Source organism: Uloborus diversus, unplaced genomic scaffold (genome assembly GCF_026930045.1).
Source record: "Uloborus diversus isolate 005 unplaced genomic scaffold, Udiv.v.3.1 scaffold_230, whole genome shotgun sequence".
In the NCBI taxonomy this organism is placed as follows: domain Eukaryota; kingdom Metazoa; phylum Arthropoda; class Arachnida; order Araneae; family Uloboridae; genus Uloborus; species Uloborus diversus.
In genome coordinates, this window is record NW_026558385.1 from 63,147 (window position 1) to 81,817 (window position 18,671).

Consider the following 18,671-nt stretch of genomic DNA (forward strand, 5'->3'; position numbering starts at 1 on the left):
TATTTTAATTTAGGTACTATTTCCTTACAGTAAGTCGTTTATTTTGCCTTAAGTGAAAAAAAAATAATGATTTTTACGAAAGATTTTATTTTAGCAAGCAAAGGAAAAATAGTGAAACGAATTAACGTTAAATTGAATCAACGATGTTGCGATATTCATGATCATATGTACTTTCTAAAGTGCAAATTTGTTATTTTGTTCAAAAAATAGGCCGAGAAAGTCAAAAACCATTAGGGACTGAAAAATGCGAGCGATTTCAAGGTAATAGGATGGCGTTAAAAATAACATCAAAAAGCATATCACGCCATTACAAGATTAAGATTTTGAGTTAATTTAATGAAAACGTTAACATTTTAAATATTTTCAGCCATGTCATTAATAATATTTAGTTGCACGAAAAATCGTCATTAACGTAGTGTATAATTGTGTAGATGTATGATATAAAAACTTACGTTAAGGTATCAAAAGCAAATCTAGTAGTGATTGAGAAAAATGTTACATTAATACATAGAAAAAGTAATACCGCGAAATACGTTTTTTACTTCAGTTAAATAATCTAATCGCTTAGTTAACCTAGCAAAGTAAATGTTACCATTAAAATGTTTATGTTTCTAATGATTAGTATAACTATGTTATCATCTTTAAGTAACTTGATTAGATTTTCTAACGGTATGGAATGTTTCATTAGTAAAATGGTGACTTAAATGCACATTAAAAAACTATGATTATTGCGAAATTGAAAGAAGTGCAGCAAATGCAATAATGAACAGATAATTAATATGTCTTTAGGAACATTAATTTTTTTTTCTTCTTCTTCTTCTTCTTATTTTTTTTGTTGCAAGATTTTATTGGCATAAAAGATAATGATTATACACTATTTGAAATTGAAAATGCAACACCAAGAAGGTTTGGTCATTTGGAAATTTATTCAAATTTCATGGTAGACGCTCGCCACTCAGTTACTTAAAAATGATGTGATACGCTCAGCTCTCACGTTAAGTAAGATGTAAAAGAAGGAACTTGTAGAATGGGCAATATTCGTGACGTTATTTCTACCAGACGAATCATCGAAGAAACTTTGTTTTTGTCTCGGTGGATACGTGTAATGGGAGAGAGATTGTCAGGTCATCGTCAACGGAGGCACTTCCAGCAGACAGACGATATTACGAAGGGTGGGCTGAGAATGGCAGGCCGAATTTCATCCCATCCGGACCACTGCTTTTTCGTTTTGATTTTTCAATGACGACAATTGTTTTGTAATTTAACTTTTCACCAATCAGACAGTTATTTGACCGGTGTCCTTTCAGAAATTCACGATTTTTAAGTTCTAAAGGGAATTGCAATGAAAAATTATGTTTTCATAAGTGAATATCATTTATTTCAAAAACCCTTTCAGTTCACTCTTTGAAGCTTGAACAAAAAACACAAAACACTATATTTTTTACTAGCTTACACGTGCAAAACATTCTTTCTCGACGAAAGGAATTCAAAGAACCGATGTTTTAAGGGTTTTTTTTTTTTAATCACCGCAGACATGTGTGACTTTTATTTATTTTTTTTTCCATAGATAGAGGCCAAAAATTATTTATTACGTTTTTCCTTTTTTTAAAAGTTTGATGCAGTATTAAGGGGGTAAATACACACTTGAGAACAAATATAGGTGAGTGATAAATGCAATACTGTCATTTACCGTATTATTCCCCATTCATGAGAAAATTATATAGTAATAAACATTTAGAGCAGGATTCAGCTGATGAAAATAAGTCATTAAAAACTTTTCTCCATGGAGTATCAATCCCTTCACGTTATTAACAGCTCTAACCAATGAGCTAGTGGGTATCCATCTTGTAATGCTATACACTAAAGCAATGTATAATGGAGTTAAACTAAATTAAGACTGACGCCTCTACTTTGTTAAAATATTTTTAAAAAATAAACTGCGACTTACTATGTTAAATTGAATTTCTTGCTTCCTGATTTTAACAGCGACAGAACTGTATCTCTGAATCCTGCTAAAGAAAATAAATCACTAAAAAGGATATTTTTTGACGCATGGTGATTCAAATTCACGCTCTTTAACTCTTTAGCATGACGATCTAACCCACTGCGACAATGTGCCTTCATAGAGGGTATGTAAAAATACGCAATAAAGAACGTATTAAATCGGGTCTTTTTGACAAAACAACAAAAATGGCATAGTTTTTTTTTTAAATTTTCGCCAAAGTAGGTGAATAAAATCTTTGACATGATGTCTTACTTATGCAAATTGATCAAGTATTAAGGGAAGTAAGACGTTGTCACAAAAACCACCTTTGAGACATGATATGTACTTTATGTACTTTAGTAGGACGTTTAAGTTATGCGAAGTTCAAAGCTGCAGTAAATATGTACGTATATCAAATACCCTTGATTTGATACTCACCTATTAATAAATACTTCTGATGTACCGTTTCATACTGGGCCCAAACAAACTTCTCAAATCGCCCTCTAGCTTTATCAGACGCTAGACTTTCCAACTCTTGATGCGGGGTAATGTTCGGATCACTGCAAAATTCAGAACAATGAAAATAAAACACCATTTCAAACTGATAAAAAAATTCATTAAAATGTTCCTGCCACACAAGTTAGTGTAAATATCGAAATATTACATTATACTTTAAAGCATAAAGTGGAAAAATTACATTTCTTAAAGTTTAGGACAGATGCCAGTACCAGTTTGATGTATATTTTGCGAGCAATTCATTTGCAGGGTTAACTTATTGCAAGTAACGTAAATAAAGAAGAATATTACAAATAATACTATATTAGTTTACTTATATAAAACACTCTGTTTTTTTACAGAATGATTTTTATTTTAAGGATACGAATTTAAAATACGCAAAAAAGGTTTAAAACATGATACTTTGTTCGAAACATAAACCCAGTTTTTAGCACAGCTGATCTATTAATATTTTAACGACGTAGTTGCACATGTAGTCTACTCCAGTCCGAAAAAGGTTATTTCTAAAGATTAAAGAATATAATAACCCAAGCAGTTGAGCTATTCCATATCAGATCAACTAATCAAGGAAGTTTTTGACCTCACCATTTTCAATTTTCATAAAATTTGATATAACGAAAACATATGTAAAGGTTCGTAAACCTGCAAACTTTTAGATTTTTACATTGAAAATTCTTCAAAATGTATGCCTGTAAAAATTAAAAAAAAAAAAAAAACTGCGAAAAAAATGACTGTAACTTCCCTCCTAATTCTAAAAGAAGAAAAATTTCAAAACCATTGTAAAGTAAAGTGAATACAGCTTTATATGTATGATCTTCTTACGACTGATTCAGGTTTCAAGTTCATTCACAGTGACATTTGACTTTGAATATTTCACCCTCCTCTAATACATAAAAAATATTTTTTCGCCCCACCCCCAACACTGTTCTTACACTGTACCAAAATTTTGCATGAAGGACACATACGACAAGATAAGTAATCCTGTCAATTTTTATATTTCTATTTTGAAAATTCTTCAAAATTTGTTACATTTGTGCTAATTATAAAAACATTTCTGCTGTGACTTGCCATTGTGGTTTCGACCTAATTTTTGATACAGTGGAAGAATAGTGCTGTAGCAATCTATATATATAAAAATCTCGTGTCACGATGTTTGTTCGGGGTAAACTCCGAAACTACTCAACCGATTTTTCTCAAATTTCATATCAATGTGTCATTTGGTCCAACTTAAAAGATAGGATAGTTTTTATAATTTTTTACTGCAAATTTCATATTAATTATGCAATAATAGTGTGAATTAATTGTTTAGTTCTAAAAATTCTTAATAGATGGCGGTGTAAGTTAATTAATCGATATAACTCTAACATCGTATGACTTATTGCTAAAAACACCATGATAAAAAAAGCTCAGAGATGTTGCTTAGAATTTCCATATAACGTTTCGGGATATTACAGGTTATTCTTTACTTCCTGAGAAAATCAACTATATTTTTCAAAACGTTTCCTTGAATTGCTACAAATTGCAGATTTCACACCGTTGTGAAAAGTATTTTTCTCCACCAGTATCAAGATTAACTAAACGTATTTAATAGGTGTATCGGTTTCGGAGTGATTGCAGTTTGTCCAGATTGACTCAACACCCAATGAGTGCGAAAAGTTATCTGGATCACGAAGCTTTGCAAGAGTTGCAGAGGAACTACATTCGAGCTACTTGCTTGAGAGTCTGTCTTCGCGTTGGAAATGCGTGTATTAATGCTTTGTGAGCTTTCTTAGAAAAGCAGGAAGGTTCCAGGCTATTATATTAATCCTGCGTTAGGCTTCTCTGCAAGTGCCAGAATCATAACTGCCTTTTTAACCAAGAAGACTACTGAATTCTTCAAAAATATTCCAGGTTTATTTCAGGAAAGTTAATGAATTTAAGCGGAAAACAATTATTTTCTTTATTTTGTTCCGCAGGAAATTTTTAATATCATTAATTCTCGCAAAGATACATTCGCAACAGAAAATTGCAGTGACAATTGCATCGTCAGGCATTGCTGCTACTTTTTTTAGATGGTACACGAACAGCACATTCAGCTTTAAAGTTGCCTATTAGATATTCATAACAAACAAAACACAATGTGTACAATAAAGAAAAAAAAGACGTGGTATGGCTGTAGTGTTGCAAGAGAGTGAAATTATAATTTGGGATGAGTGTACTATGTCTCATGAGTAAAAGCATTCATTCGAAGCACATCATAGGATTATGCAAGATTTGAATGGCAACGATAAACTTTTAGGCGAAATTGTCTGAATACTGTCTGGGGACTTCCGGCAGACATTACCAGTTATTCCGATGAAATCAACGCATGTTTAAAAAAAACGTTTTTTATTGCGTAATGACGAGATAATGCGATTGGCCATGAACATGCGAGTATAAACGCAAAATAATCTAATCGCATAAGTATTTTCTAAGCAATTGCTGAGTATTGGAAACGGTGAAATTGAACTGTATCAAAATATAGAGTACAACAAATAGCCAGACAATTTCTGCACTGCCGTTGAGACGAAAAGTGAACTAATTGAGAGTCTATTTCCAGATAAATTTAATTTTTTAAAAATCATAATTGCCTCTGTAATCGCGCTGGTTTTGTAGCAGTTTTGTTTTCGGTAAACATTCCCGAGCAGACAGGAATATTTGTGGATCGTCAATTGTCGACTGTCAAATACATATCCTGATGCATGTCGCAAGTTGTATTTATTGGTAGCACAAAGTCATTGGGAGTTGACACTTTCTAATGCAGGTTTGACATAAGGAGAAACAGTATTCGTCAACTGTTTAAAACAGTTTTGACGACATACTATCCAACACAATCATTATTTTTTAAGGATAAACTATATTACTTTCACGTTTGAAGACGTATTTCATAAAGTTTAACAAACACACAAATGTCCAAATCCAGATTTTACACCAGAGATGAATATGAAGCTTTAGTTTTAACTGAAGGTTTTTGCGTTTCAATTTCAAATTTACCACTTAGTTATTATGATATGCCGTCACTTGATAGTTGGGCCACCGACTTAGTTAACACTGATTTGCAACGTATAACAACAGAGCAATGACTCTGTCTTAGCTACAATTATTGCGAATAATGAGCCATTACTGACGGCTTTAAAAAAAAGCTCTCCATTGATGCTGAACAAGTTGTCGATGAAAACAAAGCAGTAAACACTTCAAATGAATTTTTAAATTCCCTGGATACACCAGGAATGCGTCTACACGATTTCCGGTTGAAAATTGGCTCAACAATTTATTCTTTTTCGCGATTTAAACCCACCTAAATTACGCAACGGTACACGTTTCTACATAAAGTCAACAATATTTGTCGGAAAAGTTTAAAGGAGAAATGTTTGTGTTGCCACGTAATCCATTATTAGCGTCATAATTTTCAAACACATTTGAAAGGCTTCTATTTTTGATTCGTTTAGCTTTTGCAAAGACCATAAATAGATTTAAAGAACAAAAAATGTCTTCTTTCGGTTTGTTCTTGAAACATAAATATTTCTCTTATGGGCAACGAAATATTGCCTACTCACACGTGGAAAGTTATCATACTTTTCGTATTAGCAAAAGACTGGTTGATCAAGAACCTTGTGCACAACTTAGTGCTTAGACAGTTTTCAGTTTTCAAATAATAGAAACAATAGTTCGAAGTCAATGTTATCTACTTCATTGAAAAAAATTAATTTTTATACATTTTTAATTTAGTTAGTGTATTTTTTAAGAAGTTATTGTTTACAAACTATAGAGAAAGCTAATGTGAATAAAATGTAGTGTAGAATCTAAAAGTGTATGGTGGTTTACGCTAAGTTTCTACATTCGGTTATTTTACAATCAGTTTCGATATTTACTATCACTTTCAATTTTTTTTTTTTTTTTTTTTTTTTTTTTTTTGCGGAAGTTATACTTACAAAATTTACTAAGCGTAAGTATAGTGCTTTTTCCATAGAAAATTTAGTTATTACTTATTGAATTCAATAAGTACTTTCTTCAACCTGCACGGTAAAAAAAAAAAAAAAAATCCGAAACGTTGCTGAGTAAAAATTTTCGATAATTGCTTGCAGTTCTGCCTAAGCTTTGGCTATGTTTGCATTACTGCTTATAGAAGTTCCTTAATAAATCAGAAAGGTACTAAGCATTTTTTTGTATCCCTTCCTAGGTTTACATTAAAGTTCCAGAAACACGACTAACTTCAAACGGGGAGATCTTCGAATTTTTCAAGAGGCTTCCGAGATGATTTCAGGAAGGTTATTAACTTTTATCGGAAAACTTTCCGGGTTTTGGCTTGACATGATACTGGCAGAAATTGGCCACATCAGCTGCCCATAATTTTCCAGGAACATTTAGGAATCGTTTTTAAATTGAATAACGCCCATTATCAATCTCATATGTTATAAATTCGGCTATACTATTTTAAGCTCTATTAAAAATATTTATTTGATTCTATCAAAATAATGAGTTCAAGTTTATTTTAATCCAACTTCTTTGCCACAGCAACGCGTGGCTGGGTCAGCTAGTAATATATATATATATATATATATATATATATATATATATATATATATATATATATATATATATATATATATATATATATATAATCTTTAAACTACACTTTGTCGTAAAAAAGTTATGTAATACGTTAATAGACAGCTCTATTTTTAGCTTTATAATGTTTTTTTCTAATTTTTACTCTACTATACATAGTAAGGAGAGAAGTTACAGTCACTTGAAAGAACTTTTTTTTTTTGCACTTTTTGAGTTTTTTTTTATAGGCCTCTATTTTAAACAATTTTCGAAATCGAAATATAAAAATTAATAGTCTTACTTATTTTGTGATATGTGTCCTACATGCCAAGTTTTATTAAAATCAGAAATGTTGAGGTCAAAAATTCACGCTTTTGGTTTGATGTGACTTGGATTTTCTCATCTGCAGAAAAAATTAAACCATTCTAGATTTTTTTTTATGAATTGCTTTCCCATTGCGGTCCCAGCCTATTAATTATATTTTCTATTTTTGTTTTTGTGTAGAGTAAAAACAAGGTCTCATAACGTTTGGTCTAATAGTTAACTTTCATCAATATTACAAAATGCAGCTGGAACTGCAAAGATATTGTTTCTTGGTTATTTATTTACTACAAAATCCTACTCTCTCTAGAAAAAAAAATATTACACCAGGAAACCTGCAAAATATGTAAAGAGTATTTAATTTCATTTCATTAAATCCAGTACTTATTATAAGTTATACTGCATTGAAAATTTAATTCTGCTACAATCCTACGATGTTTCAAATCATAATATAATTTTAACCATCTTCATATCTGAAAATTTTATCGCTGTAATTAACAGAAGGAAGTTCAATAAAACCCTTATTCATGTAACTTTCAAATATAACTTATGAAAGATAGTGATAACAAAGTAATTGGCTGAAATTGCAATTTCATGCATAATAACATCAACTCTCTGAGGTACAGTTATGAGTTCCGCTTGACAGAAGCCGCTTTAATAGGACACTGCTTAATCTTATCAGTCTTGTACTTAGTAGCTTTATGCGTTCATGTGCTCGAATATGATGGGAAAAGAGAGGGAAACCTCATGTTAGATACGTTCGTGGTTTTATTTAGGACAAGGACTAGGTTGCTTTCTGCTATAAAATTAAGAAAAACAATCGCTGTTCAAGATAAAAATGCATTAATTTTCCCATAAAAAGACTATAACATACTAAAAAGAGGGTTAAAGGAATACTTCTTACTTTAATATTAGGTAGCATAAATCAAGTAAAATAAAAAATGAAGGCTAGGTCATATATTGTAACTGTAATGTAAGAATGTTTGCTAAAATAATTAAGCTAAAATATAATTTTATGATTTAATAAATCTGTCATAAATTCCTATTGATACCGCACATTAATTGCGTAATGGTTCCAAAAACTATTTAAATTTAAATTTTGGTTTAAATTTGAAACATTTTCTTAAACAATAATTTGATTTTTTTATTTTAAGTTTGTGTAATAACTACGTGCTCTAAGCATTGGAATGAAATGATTGTATTCTAAGTGCTGATGCTATTTTCTACCTTTTTTCATACTGCCTGGACGCAATTTTAATGTATTTAACTCGCATTCAAATTAATTTGAACATTTTCCTGAATGCTAGTGTCAGTTTGATTACTTTAAGAAGCTTATACGAGGTTTGACTGGAAGTTTTTAAGAATGGGCTTATAATTTCACAACAGCAGTACTTTCATGCCATTTTCATGTCTCACTGTACCCACTCTTCCCCTAGATTAAAAGATGTCATGAACATATATACGCACTCGCATTCAAATTAATTTGAACATTTTCCTTAATGCTAGTGTCAGTTTGATTACTTTAAGAAGCTTATACGAGGTTTGACTGGAAGTTTTTAAGAATGGGCTTATAATTTCACAACAGCAGTACTTTCATGCCATTTTCATGTCTCACTGTACCCACTCTTCCCCTAGATTAAAAGATGTCATGAACATATATATTGGGTGCTTATAAAACCTTACACTGAAAATGAAAGAAAAAAATAAATAAAATAAATAAATAAATAAATAAAATAAAACGGCTATTAAATATATATATATATATTCCAAATTCATACATAATTTGTTTTATATTCGGATCATTATGTAATTTTTTTGAGCAATCACGATTGCTTATTGTTCTCACTTGACCGTCTTTGATGTTCGGTTCCTTTTTCAACTTGAACCAGGAGCCTCTGCAGCACCACCGCCCACCGGCATCTGCAGGCGCGGCTGCTCCGGTCCTGAGCAATGTCCTCCAGATTCCGCTTCTCCTGGTCGGTGACATCCATGCCCTACACACAGGCACACTCATACACACCCCCCTACGTGCATACACACAGGTCTACTCACACAGACAAGCCTACACATGCACGCACGCGCGCCCACACATACACACACGCCTGCACACACACATACAACTATACATACGTAACCGCCCAGGAGGAGGGGTAGGTTTGGGGGAACATGAGCCGTTTCTATAAACAATAACTCCAATGAGTAGGGTCCTGTCGCAACTCGTGATTGCGAAACACATAATTTGAATTCAAAATTTCAGAATTCAAATCATTGTTTTTTAAATTTTCCTATTATTACTGCAACAGCCAAAGTGAACACTAAAAAAGGTAGATATGAAGGAAAAAACGCAGTTCTCTCTCTTACCTTCAGGGTTTGTCAATGGCAAAGTGATTGTACCGCACTAACCTCTAATACTGAATCATCAAAAGAAAGGGGGGTGCGATACCATGGGTAAATACATATATTATAACTACCAGTTAAATAAGAAGTAACATCGCTCAATTGCACAAAACTGCATATTACTACAAACACGTGTTTCTGGGTTACAATGAACACTTTTTTTTCAATGCGAATTAAGTGAGCTTAAGGACGATGACTTCTCATTCATGATATCACTTATTTTTCATTGAAAAACAAGTTCCTTGTAACCCAGAAACACGTGGTTGCAGCAATGTGTAAGTAAAACGATCCGCTGAATAAAACTGTTCCCGAAATATTGATGTGCAGATAAAATACATTCAAATTATTCCCTATCAATCGCTGAAAAAGATGGTGAGACCTATGTTGCGTTGATATTTTTTTTTTTTGATTAGATGAACCTCATTCAACCTTCAATTGTTAAGTTTCAATGGAACTATTCTGTGAAGAAAATAGCCTATAAATATTTTCTACAGTATTTCAAGATTATTTATCTGAAGGGTTAATAATTAACTGCTATAATTTATACTTATTTTTTTATTGGTGTCGTGTGTCAGCAAGACTGGCAACTCGGGGTGTGCTGCTTCACTTTTCCAACTTTGGTGTGAAATCTGAGTTCTACAGTACACACATGCTATAAGGACCCGTTTATAGGGTAGGCACTCATTCACATCACAACGACACATTCACACAAAGAATGGCCAAGGACAGGAGAGAGAAAGTACGTCCCTGTCCGAGCCAGGATTCGAACCCGGACCTTCCTGTCGCAGTCAGTCTTCTCTGACCACTAGTCAAGGCAGGCGGTTTTACTTATTTTTCAATTTTTCTTATTGGCTAACTCATCAAAGCTTAAAACAATTCATGAGGAAATTATACTACTTAAAATAATTCGTTGATTTATAATCTATCTTCTGATAATTATTTTTGTCAATCTTTAGGCTTTACGGAATCGAAATCGCAGGAGGCATAATATGTTTTTTGTGACATAAAACTGATAAATAGAGATAAATCACTTCGTTAAAGTTATGCAACAGTATTTTGCAATTACAATTTAGTAACATATGTTTCAGTGAAACAGTTATACATAATAGCATGCTCAATATTTGCAGAAAGTATTTCAGAGTCATTGGCTATGTTTGAAAAATAAATGCTCCTTAAACAGAACGTTTTGATTCAACTATATAACTAGAAAGTTCCTCCTCACGTTTTCGATATATTTAAGTAAAAAATTTTGTTTGATCAGTATAAGATGAATTACTGTGCAATTTGTTACGAGAATTATTTAGAAAGAAATAGCTACTGTAATGTGATTAATTTAGCAAGTACATAACAATAATATAGACAACAGTCACCAATACTATTTTCTAATTTATCTTTTATAGTGAACCGGAGACGATGTTGTGTTATGGTTGTTTCTAAAACAGACGTAAAACTCTATATAACGTTTGATTTTTATTAAGCTTTTTGCGTAAGTAAGTATTTCTTACAAAGCAGATCCAATGTGGTTAATAATTGACGGATTTTATTGACAATTAATGCAATTTTAAGTTGCTATTGCATTCACATCATGATTCCCAGTTGTTATTACCTGAGTTAATAATAACAACTCATGATATTGACAGTACTGTGAGTTGCCTTATCTGCAAATTTCAGCGCGGTAAAACCTTTTGCTTTGCTATCCAGGTCGATTCAGGATACTAGATATAGTATTGATTACCAAATATAATATTGCACATGAATGTGATTTCATTTTGCAAAATTTACTATTTTTAAGCACGAACTACATGAGATAAGTAGAGCATTTATTTTCAAAGAATTTCGCAAAATTAAAATAAATTATGTTTTAGCTTTAACAACAGTTTAATAATATTTTAAAACCAAGCAACAACTGTATACAACCAAACTCTTTTTATCTTCAAACTTTATTTAAAAGGCTAGAATCAGGGAATTATCTTACCACATTTTATGTAAATGTATTTTATAAAAAGTGAGGAGTCTTTCTTTAAAGATTTAAGACCTTGTACTTACGCACCTACATATGTCATGATAAATCTCGTGAAAATTAACTCGAGATAATCAATGGGTATTTCAGTCGTTCAAACAGTTGTAGGAATGCATGCATGTGCGGAAGAGCCAATATATAGCGTACGTAAAAGTTCACCTTTTTGTTTGAAAAACAATATAAAACAAATTGAACTATATAAAGCTTTTCATGAACTCTCTTTGTGGCTCGCAAAATATGAAACTGAATTTTAAGTTCACGCCAAGTTCTCGTATTGCATCGTTTTAGCAATTATTTAATCTAGTAACTTAAATGATTCATTAGTTTCAATTTTCATAATTCAATATTCGTAACTAGAATAGCGTACACTCGTATCTGAACAAATACAGTGGATTAGATTTCAGGGATCCATACAACGCACATTACTTCTCCATGTACCGCAACCGTTTTCAGACCAAAGCAAAAACTAAATTTTCCTGGGAAATGCTTTCGCCATGCACCATCTTATTTGTAAGGATTTTTTTTTGTATAAAAGCTTTGTTTTGTTTTATATTATCTTCCCATTCAATAAAAAAAAAAGAAACTTGTACCCACGTCATTTTGTTCCTTTCTCTTTCAAGCATGAACAATGCTCAATATTTTGGCCTCAAAAACAACCTTGTACTTGATGAAATTCATTTTTACGACGTAATGAACTAAAATGTTCGATTAACTATCTGTTTAGATCATTTACTCAAATCAGTCACAATACCATGAATGTCTCCAGTAAAAGTTTCACTAAGAAACAATGATTCAAACTCGAACCTTGTTATCACTCATTCCTCCGGAAGATTCTTTCCTGATAACAACCAGTAAGTGTTACAGCATCCAAACACATCAAGAAAGAGCAAACACTGGACTACACTCATCGATACGCACCCCCTTGAGGGCTCTCGTAAATGACATGCCGTGACAATATCGGTCCGGATTTTCTTTCGTAGAGAAGCTAAAAATATCTCAAATAACAGCAAGATTCTCCCAGTACACAAGCACACACAAACGAAAGTCTCCAAGAAAATAAATCTCGCCAAAAGCTTGAACTTTTTTTCTTCCGTCCAATAGCACCCAGTTCGTAATGGAATCTCCCGAGAGGAAGAAGAGAGATACCGAGAAAGTCGCACGGCTAAGAACGATCTTTCCGATGCCGAAATTTATCTTTTTCGAAGTTAAGGTAGTTTGTTATGCCATTCGGATCTAAAAAGTTTTCTTGGGATTTTTTTTTCGTGGTACTTGTTTTTACCATTCCGATATTAAATTCCGAAAATAGAAAATGGTTTATGCATTTTGTATAAACATCAATGTATATTCATTAAAAATTACATACACTGTTCAAAACTCAGGAAAATTTTAATGAAAAAATTTCTGTGAAACAGGGTGCAATTTTTTACAGCAAACTATATTGGAAAAAGTATACAGTTTGCTGCGCCTACATATGCACCGTATAGCTCATTGCACAAAACAAATACGTCGCCTTTGACTTCCCTCAAATGCCGTCACAGTGTCGTGGTTCTCATACCGTTCTATGAGCAGTGAGAATACCAGCTCTTTTTCCTTCACCGGTATCTTATTCCGTTCCATTAATACATCCAGCTGCAGGATTTTTTTTTAGCTATAAACTTTTACGGTTTCAAAATTTTTAAAGAGAAATTTGTTTGAGTAATTCATCTATTACTACCTTTTAGCCAGTTTTTGTAAGTTGGAAAATTATTCCAAGCCCATGTAAATCCAAGGACGTGTAATTCAGAATTACAGTTCCGCCGCACTGTAAAAACAATTCAGAAACATGCCAGAAAATAATGGGCACCTTAATATGCTTAAATTCTGCCATCAACGTATCTGACAAAAAACATAGTTTTACAGTTAAAAATCAGTTACTTTTCCGAAGATAACCTGTAATATTTTTGAGAACTTCATAAAAATTCCAAATGGAAGTCTGTCAGGTCCCCTGTAAAATCAGGAACGCTTCTACAAACCTTGCATACGTTATAGTAAACGATTGGCACCCATTCTGATTTACTAGATCTCCTTCAGCGTTAAAAATCAAAAACAGGACCGAAGCTAATGCAGCACTGCAAGCGAACATTTAACAAACAGTATCACTTCTTTGCCTGTACTTCCTGCAAAACTATAATGTCCGGGGACTGTTTTTGGCCCTTTTTTGGGGTTTAGTTAAACCTGACGGACCGTAATGAAACACGTAATAAAAATGCTGATTATGCATTAAAATTTGAAGAAAAAATTATTTTTAACAACGGTGCTAAGTCTAAAATTTAAATAACTTGTAGCAAATCAGGAGGATATTTTGCAAATGTATGTGCATTTTACAGGAAACTGGTTGCAACCTATGAAGTCTTGGAACATTGCTCGGAAATAATTTTAAGCGTATCCGAATTTTCTTATAGTGCGGATTGAACGCCCATGTAACTGCTTTTCATTTTTTCATCAACATGAATTGGTTACAGCAGTTTTTTACTAATATCTAGCAAATAAGTATGATTTTAAAAGAAAACTAACGTAAGTTGTGACCCTCTTAGCTTCCGATCTAAGTTAGTCGGGGAATGTGGGGCAAAGTGAAAAGGGTAAATACATTCTCTGCTTTTCGCACCACCTATCTAGTAATATTTTAACTATGTAACAATACATAGAGTCTATTCCAGTCAAGAAAAAAATACCAGTGAGAATGAAAGAATATGTTGACACAAGCAATTTTCAAAAAATGATAATCATATTGTAATATTTCGTGGAAAGTCAATATTTTTATTATTATTGAATGATAAAGCTTGTGTTTTAATATTTTTAATAATAATTGAGGCCTACTAATATTCGGTGCAGTATTCATTTGTTTAATATTAAGCTTATTTGCACTTTGAATGATATATACAATTAGTCAAGTGCATGCGGAGCAAAGTGGAAACTGCAAAGTGTAATGGTTCGTATCTTTTACTTATTAAATATTTTACCAAATCACTTACGCAATCATTTCTTAATTATTTTAATTACATTTCTTCATTTAATAATTTCCTTATTTATTTTTTCATTCACTTATTTATTTATTCATTCATTATTTTATTAACTAATTTATTTTCTCATTTATTAACTGATTTATTCGTTTATTATTTCTTTTTCATTTCATTTATTTATTCTTTCTTTTATTTACTCATTTATTTGATCAGAAAAATCTTTAAACAGCGAATAGAAAATTTTTCATTTTAGAAAACCTTTATTTTTCGCTTTGCCCCCCCCCCCCATAAAAAAGAAATGGAAACTTTCCCCCCTTTTTTTTGGAGGAACAAATTTACTGCCAAAAATAAAAAATAATGTTTCAATGCAAGTTTTATCATAGACTATAGTTTTTTTTTTAATTTATATGCCTTAGTTTTTAGAACAAATTTAAAACTTGTTCATTTCAAAAAAAGTAAGTTATTTTAACTATTTCACTTTCCCCCTCATTTCCCTACTTCCAAAAACTTTAATAAAATACTGATCGTTTCAAAACTCAGTTGAATTATCCGTCTAAACAATAAAAGAGCAACATTACTTAGAAGGCTGTTGTTGTTGATTGCTTTCATACTGGTTTGTTGTTTAAAGACAAGGCTAACAATTGGAAAAGCGTATAAAAACGCTTACGAACCAGCTCTGACTCAGGCATTCATAGGCTTCATAAACCGACAAGAATCACTGTAACACATGTGGTTGTTTACCCAATAAAAAAAATCCAGAATAAGTCGTTCGTCCAGTTAAACTCTAGAAAAGCATATTAGTAAGATTCAGCTTACGTGTGTTAATTTACTAGGGTTAACAAAAATATATTATGCTAGTAAGTTTCCATTATCTAAATATTTGTTGAACATTTAAAAAAAAAATATGTACTTGTTTTAGTTCAAGTAACTAGCAGTGCGTAATGTTTGGAGCCCTCACAGCATAACAACGATATTTTATCATTATCATTATTATTCCTTTTCTTCTTCTTTTTTTTTTTTTGTTTCTGTTTTTTTTTAATCAAGTTATTTACAAAAAAAAAAAAGGAAGAAGAAGACGAGAAAGAAAAAGAAACGCATATGCTTTGAAAAGTATCCGTGCAGATGTAAGTCGATAAATATTCAATTCACGGACGTTGAAGTATTCGACAACCGTATATTTCTCTTATTTTTCAATAAAAGAGAAAAAATATCTATTTACGTTTTGACATTCAGAATACAAAAACAGTTTATAAGGAAAGAAATCGGTATCGCTACTTAAACTGTAATATTCTCTGGGCTTAAGTCAAGTGATGGAAAATTAATCCTGTAGAATTAAAAAAAATATATGTATACGAGATTTTAAAAAACAAAGTTTTATTCGTTGTAATATATACTACATTAACGGAAAAATCCAGACAGGTAAAACAACCCAATTTTTTCCTTATTTCTATATAAAAACCTAACAAACTGTAGCTTTTGTCATTTAAAGCGTATGTTACATATTGCTGCAAAAAGTCCAATCACGAATGCACAATTCAAACGTTTGGTCATCTTACAACGAAAAATTCGTCATAGCACCAAAAGAGTTGGTGGTTTCCGCACAAATTATTTTTATTCTCTGTCAAAAAATGAAATGAAAATATGCTGAAATATGATTTAAATTATTATTATTGGGATATATTTATTATTATTGGGATTTCAAACAAGTGTTACTGAAGTGTAAACAATGCTTTGCAATTTTACTCGGATGGGCTTTGTGAGGTGTAAACAACGCCCATCCAAGAAGCATTCCAATGCAAAATAAACCACCGCCATATTTTTAAATTCATACAGTGTCAATTTTGATTTTTTTACTTTGTTTTCACACTACCTTGTCTGCGAAACAATTAAGGCAAAAAAATGTATTTTTTGCACGAGCGAAGTTAAAAATAAACGTCTTTAAAATTTAATATTTTTACAAAAATTCCCTTTCAAATTTAAAATTTAATGTGATGATTCTACCAAATATTGTGAACTTTTCTAAAAATTCTGTGATTTGTAAAGGATAACCCTGTTTGTTATAAACCAAAGACTTGAATAAGAAAATGATATTTTTGGAAAAAGGTCATGTTTACGTTGATATAATCTGCATTTTTACTCAAATTAGTTGAACAATCTTCTATAGCAACTGAAAATTACTCGTGAACTATAAAAGCCATTCCCAGCCTTTTGGAATGCAGGAATATCAGCAAAACGTTTTTTGATCTTTAATTTGCTGCTGATTCCATAATTGCATGCGTGATTGAATTTTTACAGGAAAATGAGAGCTTACCCATTCCCTTCAAATACTGTAAAAATATTCAGTACCTTTCCTTGAAAATAATGGGCAGCTAACGTGACTCATTTCCGCTAGTGTTTAGAAACTGCTAAGACCTTACTTGTCAGCACTTCATGCAAAGCTACAATGTCCTCAGACTGTCCCATTAGCCATCATCCTGGTCTCAACCAATATGGAGGGGCTGTAATTCAGCTGAAGCTGAAACACTTAATAAAACCGCTGAGTATAATTTGGCATCGGTAGCTAAAAAATATTTTTAGCTACCGATGTATTTTTAGCTAAATATTTTTTAATGCAGCTTAGAACATTACAGTAAATTTTATTGCAAATATATATATATATATATATATATATATATATATATATATATATATATATATATATATATATATATATATATATATATATGAATTTTTTTTGCAGGAAACTGTTGAAACCAATGGAATCCCAGATCGTTGCTCGAAAATAATCTGCGACGTTTTGGAATTTCCTTAGAGTGAATGACAGAAAACACAGAAGAGTAACTATCAAAAAATTCAAAAAAAAAAAAAAAAGAAAGAAATGTGAGTTTTGAAAAATGTTAGGATGCAGTGAAATGCCTTTGACTGTAAAGTGTAGCTGTAAATATTAAACTCGCAAAACATAATATCATGAAACAAAGATATTTCCTTACCATCATCATAATTACATACAAAGTTGCGTCTTTCGGATTTTTTTTTTTTTTTTTTTTTGCATATGAGATAAAAATTTCATATCGGAAGAGTAACAAAACAATATATTCCTCTCGTACCCAATTGTCATTTGTAACTTATCCATTGTGTTCTGACAGTTTGCATTTATCTGGGTTGGGAGCTATAATTATTGTTATTCATTAATTTTGTGATACATAATTTTTTCACCTCTCTGTCATAAATTAGTTAAAAATGCAATGAGTTACAATGGCTTAGTGACAGATATACGAAAACCAAATAATTAATTTACCACCTGCCGTGTATATGATATATATCTTCAAGCATACATCATTTAGTACATGTGATGTGCCATCGTTTTCAATGCCAGAAGGAAAAGTAACTTTAGGTAAGGTAATGATTTTACATATGGTTAGATACGTCATAAAAATTATAATGGAATTTATTTTTTAGAATGAAATAGACCCTTTTTATTGAATACTGAAAAGTTTCATTTGTTAGACTTATGTCCTTTCTGAACTAATTGATATATATATACATATATATATATATATATACATATATATATATATATATATATATATATATATATATATATATATATATATATATATATATATATATGTGGTGCCGACTCTGGTACACCCTGGTACACTTGCACAGCCCTTCATACATTTTAGCTTTCTTGTATGTAAAACTCGCCAAGAGATGACGACGTAGAGTCCGGCGACAAAACGAATAGCGCCAAGGGCGGTAAAACTTTTTGATTAGTGAATAACTTTGAGGAGACGAAAGACGTAAGACGTGGCACAAAGACGAGCAGCAAGACGGCTGCACTTCTGCATTGTAATCATTTTTGTAA

At 31.6% G+C, this 18,671-nt stretch overlaps 1 protein-coding gene across 1 annotated transcript in view; it reads right to left on the reverse strand.

Moving 5' to 3' along the window:
* The window catches only part of LOC129233183 (neuroligin-2-like), a 68,869-nt gene that overhangs the window by 12,591 nt on the left and 37,607 nt on the right, over nucleotides 1-18,671 (reverse strand). The window contains exon 4 of the mRNA XM_054867248.1: nucleotides 2,423-2,544. Within this exon, the coding sequence (XP_054723223.1) occupies nucleotides 2,423-2,544 (122 nt within the window). The remainder of the gene's footprint in view (nucleotides 1-2,422; nucleotides 2,545-18,671) is intronic.